Source organism: Monopterus albus, unplaced genomic scaffold (assembly GCF_001952655.1).
Source record: "Monopterus albus unplaced genomic scaffold, M_albus_1.0 scaffold290.1, whole genome shotgun sequence".
NCBI classification, from domain to species: domain Eukaryota; kingdom Metazoa; phylum Chordata; class Actinopteri; order Synbranchiformes; family Synbranchidae; genus Monopterus; species Monopterus albus.
Genome location: NW_018128170.1, coordinates 240908 through 250157, shown reverse-complemented (window position 1 = coordinate 250157; position 9250 = coordinate 240908). Strand labels below are relative to the sequence as shown.

Below are 9250 nucleotides of genomic sequence, written 5' to 3'. Positions count from 1 at the left end.
AAGAAGAGAATTACCTATGTAGAGATACTGCTTGCAGCCAATGATGCATGAAATTTTTTTGTATAAGATGATGTTATGGGGTAGGACTGGATAAGTCTGACTTCTTCCTACTCCATTCAAGCATGTACTAGGTATAAGCAAACTGATTCTGGATTAGCATTGGTTGGATTTGTGTAATTATGTGTGTGTTGATGTCATTTGTTCTGCATGTTTGAAAGAATAAATCAAATCAAAGTCACGTGACCGATACAGGAACTGTTTCGAACGGACACTGCCGCGCCAAACTGTGTTTATAAGGAAGCGCATATGTTAACGGGATGTATCTGCCAAAACGATTCTCTGATCTATTGCGGTTCATCGTCACATTCATCAAGAATTATGGAGCAGCCTCAAGCGTGAGCGGGTGTTTTCTACAGCTGGAGAAGTTGTATCAAAAAAGCGTAACGGACTCAATTTCAAAACGTTGGAAAAACTTATTTTTTTGAATAAAAATGTGTAAAAAAAAAAAAAAAGCCCAGTCCACAAGCATCCTCATTCACAACACGTTCATTTAGATTTTCACGTTATGATACATGTTCACATTATTTATTGACTGTATCTAAAAATATCAAGGAAATTTTAAATTTAAATGAAGATATGAAATAATACAATATAAAATACAATGACTTAAATTATATTATTGTATATACTAGGTCATCAAATCAGCGTCAGTTGAGTCTGTCAACTAGGTTGCCTGTAGGGATTTTTTAAGGTCCAGCAGGTATCAGTATTCAGTGACACAGCATCAATACAGTTTGGCAATGTGTCGAAACGCTTCATGACGCCTCATCTACCCATCACTACTGTTGAAAGTTATTGAAGCACGCTGAATAATCAGTTGGGAGGGGGCTAGGAGCTGAAACAGAGCGTGGTCGGGGTTTGGAGCTACTAGCACTAGGGGGAACAAATAAACCTTATGAATGTACAAGCTTGAAAGTTCTTTGGGTAATCCTCATTCTGATTGGCTGCGAGTCACATCCGGCAACACACGGGATCCAATGAAACGGCTCCTGCTGCTGCGTTTTGAATCGCAGGAAGGTTTAACCGCCAGGCGCCGTTGCATGAGAAACAAAAGCAGATTGTGTTGATTTCTCTTCAGAAAGCGGAATATATCGTTCAAACATGGATTTGGACTCCATGAAATATACTGAAATGCGAAACCTTGCCAAGGAGCTTGGACTTAAAGCGAACATGAAGGTAATATAACCTCAACTTTTAAAATAGTTTACAAACTTGGAGGGTATTGTGAACGGTAAGGTTAGCTTGTTGAAGCTTGACCAACCCTATTAAGTTAAGCTAAAGACAAATGTAAGATGATGTTTGCATGCCTGTGTAACTAACTGCACCGAATATGCTCAGTTAACGTTAGTTAACGCGTTTCGTTCAAAAACAGGCCGATAAGCTCCTGAAAGCGATCAAGGATCATTATCTAAAGGAGAAGACCAAGAAGGACGAGGTTGGACAGGTAACGTTAATGTACACCCACGCCCAAACGTGATGTTTATGTGCAAGATTAGTGAACAGTGACCTTTTGTTAATCTCGTCGGTTTTCCAGATGCAAGTTAAGGATGCAGCAGTTGTCATAGAAGGAGAAAACAGCGCTCATGCAACTTGCAAGAAAGACGTTTTTAGCGCCACTGTGTTTGTAAACACACGTCGTGGCAAAGGAAAGAGAAAGGTCACTGATGCTGCCAACGTGATGGAGCGTGATGCCGAGTTACCCCCAAGCGCTGCAGAGGTATAACCCATCATATACTGCAGCACAAATACATGACAAAAACAGAACTTGAACTGAATCATGTATAAATGACACCTTTACATATAAAAAGAAGCAAAACTCAGATTGGATCATAGCACATGTATTTGTGCATTTGTGTCCTCCACTTCTCATTGGTACACGTGCAAAGCAGGTATTGGGATACTTATGCACAGGGGTTCTTAGTTGCAGTGTGTACTCCTTGCATCCAGGACAATAAATTAATTGACTATTGTTCCTTAAGGGTGACACTGAAGTGGCAGACTCTAGTGCACCCAGTGGCGCTAGGCTTGCTAAGAAGAGAAAAGTGTCCTCTGCCAAGGATTGTGACAAAACTGTACCTGAGCCCCCGGACAGTCATGGTGGAACAGGTCAGCACTATGTTTTGGTTTATGGAACAAAATGTGCTGCTGCTGTTTGGTTTTTGTTTTTCTTGTTAAATGTAATATTAACATGTCATCTTGCATTCTTCTTGTATTTTAAATGTTTGTCCAGAAAAGGCACCAAAAGTGGTCAAAGCTGGTAAAATCCCGCGCTACCAAGGGCTCCAGCAGGCAAACAAGCAGCCTGTCACTCCTAGTAAGTTCTCTGTGTTTTTGTTTCTTTTGAGACACCACATTACAGACAGGGGGTGATTTACAGGGTTACCACATGTCCTGAGAAGCCTGGGAATTATTGACCAGTTTGTAATGATGGAAATTGTACAGCATCCTGGAATAACACCGCATTATCCTGGAAAATCAGTTTAGCATTTTTATATTTTGCTTTTGCTGAGATTGAGTTGTCAAATCTCAGCATGAGGTATCAGCTGAAATTGTGGCAATGTGTGAGATAAAGTCAGAATAGCAATGGTAGAAGTTTATGTCCTGGTTTTTGTATGTTCTGTACCCTAAGTCATTGGCTTTTGAATGCACCGCGTCACATCAGGTTGGTGAAGATGGTGTGAATAAAATAAACAGGTTGGATAAAATCACAAGGGAATGTAGCCCAATAACCAAACACTCTAAGTACCTTGATACTTAAAATGCAAACATTACTAAATATTAGCCAGTAATAAGTTTTATTTTTAAACATCTTTAAGATTTAAAGCTCCGCCGTGTGCAGGATTATCATTTGTTTTGATGTTTCCCGGCTGGTTGGTTAGCTTATTAACATTACACGGCCATTAATGGAAGTGGACATTCAGCAAGACAAACCCAAAAGTCCTTCTGGCCAGGCATGGTATAATTGAGGGGGTTTTCATCCTAACCTGTGAAGTAAAAGAGACTGTGGAGAGAGAGAGAGAAGCAAATTCTAGAAAGTAAAGCCTCCACATTTATTGTAACATAGGACTACATTGAGGGACTGAACATCTGTATGTGTGAGAGAGAGAGAGATTGGGAGAGTGTGACAGCTGCCAATCAGCTGTTTATAAAGCACCTATGAAGTATCATCATAGATTAACACATGATTTAAAAGAGACATCCACTCAGTGTCCTGAATCCTGGCCATGTCCTGTTTTGGACTTTTATTTTGAAGTTAGTTCCAGTTGCTTTTTCACCATCCCCATCATAGTGATGCCACTGATTGTTACTCATTGTTTTCATGTGTTGCTCATTATCCCAGTCCTGTCAACCTTTATAACCAACTGACCCTCTTCAGCCTCATCATCACACAGTGGTTTTCAGCGCTTGTTTCACCTCCACCATGTTTGGTTTGTCATGTTCTTGGTTCAGTTAGTTAATTTATCCTTTGCTAGCTCTTGTTCTTAGATTTTGTCTTCATCTGCTCTGACTTTTCTGTTCGTGTGGTAGTATTCCCGATTTCCTCTTTGTTATATGCTTAGACAGGTTGTTGCTTAGTTTCGTTGCGGTTGTATGTAGTTGCCTGGTGTTTGCTTAGTTGTATTCCTTTTGTTATTTAGTAGCTTTGTACTTTTCTCTGCTTGGTTCTTTCCTCTTTGTTTGCCTGTAGTTCCGTGTCACTTGTGTTTTCAGTGGGTTTCATAAAAGCCTCATTTAATTTCTCTAGCCCCTGTGACATGTCTCCATTGGGGTCCTATTCCCTAAACCCTGACACGCAGAGGAACTTATTAGTCTAGGACATGATCACCATTTGACGTCACAGCTTTACACCATTGGCATTGTTCTGGAATTTTTTTCATAAAGAGTGGGAACTGGTTTTAGTCAACAGAAAATGATTATTGTACATTACCAAAAAATAATTTTCTTTTCTCTCTCCAGACTTCAAAAAACTTCATGAGGCGCATTTTAACAAGATGGAGTCCATCGACTCGTATGTCCAGAGGAAGGCCAAGCAGATGGAGATGTACAGAGATTCTGTTAAAGAACTGAAGGTACTCAAAAGCTTTTTTTTGTTTTGTTCTTTTAAGATCCACCTTCTTTTAAGAGACTTTCAGACCAAGTTAAGTTGCACCAAGTTGATGGCAAAGCCAAAGCAGTGTCTTACCGTTTCATGTCCATAATTGTTCAGACAGTAGTTGCCATACTAAGATTACTTCCAGAGTGTAATAATCTGATTACTTGTATGTGTGTCTTCTACAGAAGGCAAATGGAAATCCTCCTGCTTTGTTCAGTCCTGTTCCAGTGAATAAGAGAGTAACTGAAGACAAGCGCAGACACGCACCGCTGTCAGCCAGTAAGGCTCCTCCAAATAAACCTGCTGGGAAGGAAGATGCTCCCTTCAGGCCATCGGTCCTTTCCACTCGCCGGATCAATGTTCGGTTAGTCACTCTTGGTCAGACCTTTGCTAGACAAAGTCTTTTCACTAACCAAATAATGTAAACACTTCGATGTTAACCGGCTATTTTAGCACAGCAATTTTGCTTTGCCCACTGTGCTGGTGAAACTGTGGGACAGGCTCTTAGAGCCGTGTTAAGGCTGAGTTTCAGGGGGGATGAATGGAAAGAGCAGCAGCTCTGTCCCTTAATTTCTATGGGAGACTGCCTTCACTGCAGACGGCTCCAGCACAGTGAAGAAAGTTGGATCTGCTTCAGCTTTCAATGCACCGAACAGTGACATCTAGCAGAGGCGCTGCATTGACCAATCGTGTACAGGGAACAGTCAGAATGTGGACGCCCACCGGAGGAAGACTCTGTTTACCTTGTTGGTGCGAGCATTCACTTCTCGAATTTGGGCCACAGTTAACGCACCTGAACGACACACTGGATGTTAAGCTGTGTTTTTAATCCATCAGTGTTGACACTGGTCGTAGAAACTGGAAACATGAATGAAGCTACTCGCGCCAACTCATTACAATGTGACCGTATCTTAACGCAGCCCTTTGCTTTAAATCACAGCAGGGAGTTGCATTTTGACTTGATGTGGCCATAGACTGAATCTTCAGACCACAGCCACTTAAATTGAAAACTATTTTTGCCTTCTCAATTGTTCGGCACAGAAGCTAAATGCATTATAATGTATGTGTAGTATTTAATTTGTAACTAACAACCAGATGTGTTGGTGTCCAGGTTTTCAGAAGCTACTCATGACAACGAGTACAAAAGGTCCTTGGTGAAGACGCCTGCACGCCTGTCACCCTGTGTGACCTCAAGCACCCCACTAAAGAAGCCCAACATTGTAAAGACTCTCTCTACCACAAAAACTCCAGGTACCATTGCATCAAATCCTTGGCTGGGCGGGTGTATACAACATATAATGTAATGAGTACATTTTTACTGTTGGCCCTTGAATTTCATAGGACCGTTTGTTTTCACTGGCAATACAAGCACTTCAGCAACACCTGGAACGCAAAAGAAGCCAACCTTTGATCTGAAGGCGAGTCTGTCTCGTCCCCTCGCCTATAAGCCTCATAAGGGTACGAGTAATTTCCATCTAGCTGAAGTTCTGTATCAGAGAAACCCCTGATATTTTTGTGCTAGAGAAAATCCTGTTGTTTTTTTTTTTTTAATAGGTAAACTGAAGCCATTTGGGGAGATGAAAGAAAACACAATGATAAACAATCTGACTACAAACTCACATCAGAAAAATTATAAACAGCACCAAGTCCAAACCAGGTATATCAAAAAAATAAATAAATAAAAATCTTTTCTAATATTGAATGACTCCCATAACAGTGGAAAGCTTGTAACACGTGTATCTCTATGGATGTTGTGCATTTTAGGGCAGACAGGAGGGCACGACGTATGGAGGACCGGAAACAAAAGAAGGAAAGCATGCTTGGGGCAAGAAGAGGCCTCGTCATGTCATGAAAATATCCCACTTGTTTCTACGTAGACTACCAGTCAACAGGTTGGACACTTTGAAGCCTCCAACCTGCTATATTTTTGCTTTTATTGCTTCTGTGTTTTAAGGTTTTATTCCTATTATTTGGGAATGCATCAGCTCATGATTTATTTAGACTGTTTTAAAAAAAAAATGCATGTGCACAATGTCCTTGCCTGTTTTATATTAAAGTTACTACTGTAGTTTTCCAAAGTATTGTCTGTATTGGATGTTACAGCACAATCTTTCACAAAAATTACAGGTTTCACTTGGAAATTTTTGTTAGCAAGTTTTACCAATCAGGTTAAACAACTATTGCGAAAGCACTCAGACTTCTGGATTCCTCTTATACAGTTCATACGCAAACTCCTCAGTGTGTGCATAATCTTTGCAGACACCAATAAAATCAATCTCCAGCTGGAATGGACCGTCTACTTTGTCTCCCAAGGTGAAGCCAATGGTGTTGATCTGTAAATACAACATGAACAGAGTATAAAAGAATGTTACAAGTTTAAAATCTCTTCAGGCAATGATGAAACTATACTAAACAGTGACTTTATTGTGGTGTAATGGTTTCCTTTGCTCTACCTTGTCCAGCCACAGAACGTACTGGTTATCTTGTATCCTTCCTCGGTGAGAGACGAAGAACTTGGAGAAAGGGATCTGGAAACGAATGACACTTGTGCATTAGAATGCTAATGCTTCCTATAAGACCTCTTTAATCGGTTATTCCTGAAAGTGCAACAAATGTAGTAACGATGTATCTTAGCAGACTCTAAATGACAGACATAACGTGTTTTAAAGACAAGATGTACCTTGACATCTTGCCAATATGGTCCTCCTCTGGTGTACAGGAAGTAATTGTATAGGTCATCTTTTTGGTGAGAGAAGTAGGTTTCTGTTGCAATGTTGATCATCCATGGACGGCCATCACCACGCACACGCAAATGCAGGGTGTTGAAACTGGACCAATCGTGGTGCTTTTTCCTATCAAATGAAGCCTTAAGGAGACAAAAGGTTCAGGGTTAACTGAGTGCAGTTTTAGTAATCATCCAATTGACACCTATATGAATTTAGCAATGGTTGAAAGTTTCCAGCCCTTTGAAGGCAGATTTTAATTCCAATTCAGGCTTGACACAAGGAAACCAGAGAGGAGGAAAAGGAATGAGTTTAACTTCTGGTGCATTGTGTATTTGGAGTGACTTCCAGTACCAACTGGCACATACTCTATAGCCTGTTCCTATTTTCTGGTTACCTGCCTAAGTGGCTGATAGTTGGTTTAGGCAACTTGGAGGTCCAGATCAGGTCAAATACCAAAAATCTACAATTACAAAATTAACTAAATGTTTAGTAACATTTTATTGACCAAAGCCTGTTTTCAAACACTCCTCCACAATGAGAACCTATATTTATTGCTCTCAAAGAAGTCAACACGCCCTGGTCTGCTAAAATTACAGATTTACAGAGAAAATACTGACGTTATGACCTCAGTGTCTTCATAGTAGCCATGGCCCTGGATGCTATTAACTTCCCAACCTGATTAGCAGTGATTATATATTTCCACAGACTTCAGGAAGACAAAAAAAGCGTGGCACTAACCAGTGGTTGTTTTGAGCGCATGGTGCAGTAACCACTGTAGCGTGTTTCTCCATCCCTCGGAGGAGTAGAGTTCAGAGTCCCATACAAAAAGCAGGTGTTATTGTTTTTGCTCAGCTTTAAGTAAACTTCACTTTGGCCTCCAATCTCTTGATCTGAGGACAATGTCCACTGTTCCAGGCTCTCTGGACCTCTGAACTCCCAAATCACTCTGTTCTGCTCCAGCATGTGCTCAAGGAGTGGTTTTCCCTCTGGACCAACCCAGCGGTCAGAAAACTCCTGTTTCAGCAGTGTGAAATGCTTCTTTATCCCCTCCAAACCTTTAGAGAAGTCAAAGTTAATCTTCCATGGGGGCTTGTCTTCTTTGGGCTGGCCAGGTCGTCTGTATTCACCCTGGATCAGAGCTCTTCTGGACACAGTGAGAGGAATGCTGGAGGGGAGCAGCAGCTGGTGGTGATGGGCGCAGCTCAGCAGCCTCACTGAGGGGAGGCGTGTGATCTTTGGCAGGAACATTACAGTACTGACTTGGATGATTCCCTGCTGGGCTACATTACATAGGAAAGTGATGTTAATGCACTTGAGTTGTGGTATATGGTAGCAACTAATTATCAAGGTCAATTTTCTTGGCTGAGATATTACATTTAAAAAAAATTATATCAATTGACTGAGATCCAGATGTTATATTATTTGGTAGAGGATATATTTCAGATTAGGGCTGAAAATATTAGCAAATGTCTGTTTTATTGAACCTTAACTGATCAATCGTATTGTTTCACTTTTTGACTTAGGAGCTAGGCAGATTATTTACCGGAATTAATTTCCGCCTAAATATGTATTAGGTTGTGTTAGTATGACTTCATATGCCATCCTGTGTGTCTGACTTGTGTAAGCCTCTGCACTGTGTAAAGCCCCGTTACTTACACAACTGTTAACTTCACATATAAATAAATGCGGTCTGAGCATCGCACACAACAGAGTTTGAGCAAAGTGTTGCTTAATACGTTTATAAGTCAGGTGCCACTAATACTAATAACTAATACATTGGCGTTAGCATCACCGCAACACGTCTACTTAGTAAATGAATTAAGTTATAATTATGTGAAAGCAACGTTTACAAAGAACCTAAATCCATATTTTCATTATTCTGAAGACATAATGTGACAGCGAATTCACTGTTAGCATATTTCGTGCTACTTACATTGTACCAAACCGGGGGATAAATGTTCTCCGATTTCGGACCGTGTTTTAATTCGGCCAGACCACAACTTTATGGCTTTTAAACACTACCATGAATCATAAACTAGCCATATGGACTCGTATACAAATACAAGGTTGTCGAGATTCACGCGGGAGGCCCTTGCTTTACGTTCAGCATATATTAAGGTAAAATGTACAGAGAACCGAATTAGCACAGGACAATATCCTTTACAAGTATAATCAACGTTTGTGGGTCTTGAATGTAGCTGTAGTGCACCAAAAATGTCCGTCCTGACTGCCGCAAACAATAAAGATATAGTTCCCACTTCAGCTATGTATTTTTCAAAGTCCAAGCATGCTGATCCAGTTATCTTTATTTAAATACTATTAATAAAATAATATTACAACATTAGTCTGATAATAATAATAATTTTATTTT

The 9250-nt window shown here is 40.4% G+C and overlaps 2 protein-coding genes across 2 annotated transcripts; one reads left to right on the top strand and one right to left on the bottom strand.

Annotated features, from left to right (window-relative positions):
* Window positions 1-1054: 1054 nt before the first annotated feature.
* Window positions 1055-6172, top strand: nusap1 (nucleolar and spindle associated protein 1). Its single transcript, XM_020622946.1, has 11 exons — window positions 1055-1236; window positions 1433-1504; window positions 1595-1777; window positions 2040-2166; window positions 2291-2374; window positions 4018-4130; window positions 4339-4517; window positions 5265-5404; window positions 5495-5611; window positions 5708-5810; window positions 5918-6172. The coding sequence occupies exons 1-11, from the start codon at window positions 1162-1164 to the stop codon at window positions 6003-6005; spliced, it is 1281 nt and encodes a 426-aa protein (XP_020478602.1). The 5' UTR covers window positions 1055-1161; the 3' UTR covers window positions 6006-6172.
* A 99-nt stretch (window positions 6173-6271) lies between these two features.
* Window positions 6272-9224, bottom strand: ndufaf1 (NADH:ubiquinone oxidoreductase complex assembly factor 1). Its single transcript, XM_020622953.1, has 5 exons — window positions 8813-9224; window positions 7618-8159; window positions 6834-7019; window positions 6607-6681; window positions 6272-6486 (listed from the first exon to the last, which is right to left on the bottom strand). Exons 2-5 carry the CDS (start codon window positions 8125-8127, stop codon window positions 6346-6348), a joined length of 912 nt encoding a protein of 303 aa, XP_020478609.1. The 5' UTR covers window positions 8128-8159; window positions 8813-9224; the 3' UTR covers window positions 6272-6345.
* Between the last annotated feature and the right edge of the window lie 26 nt (window positions 9225-9250).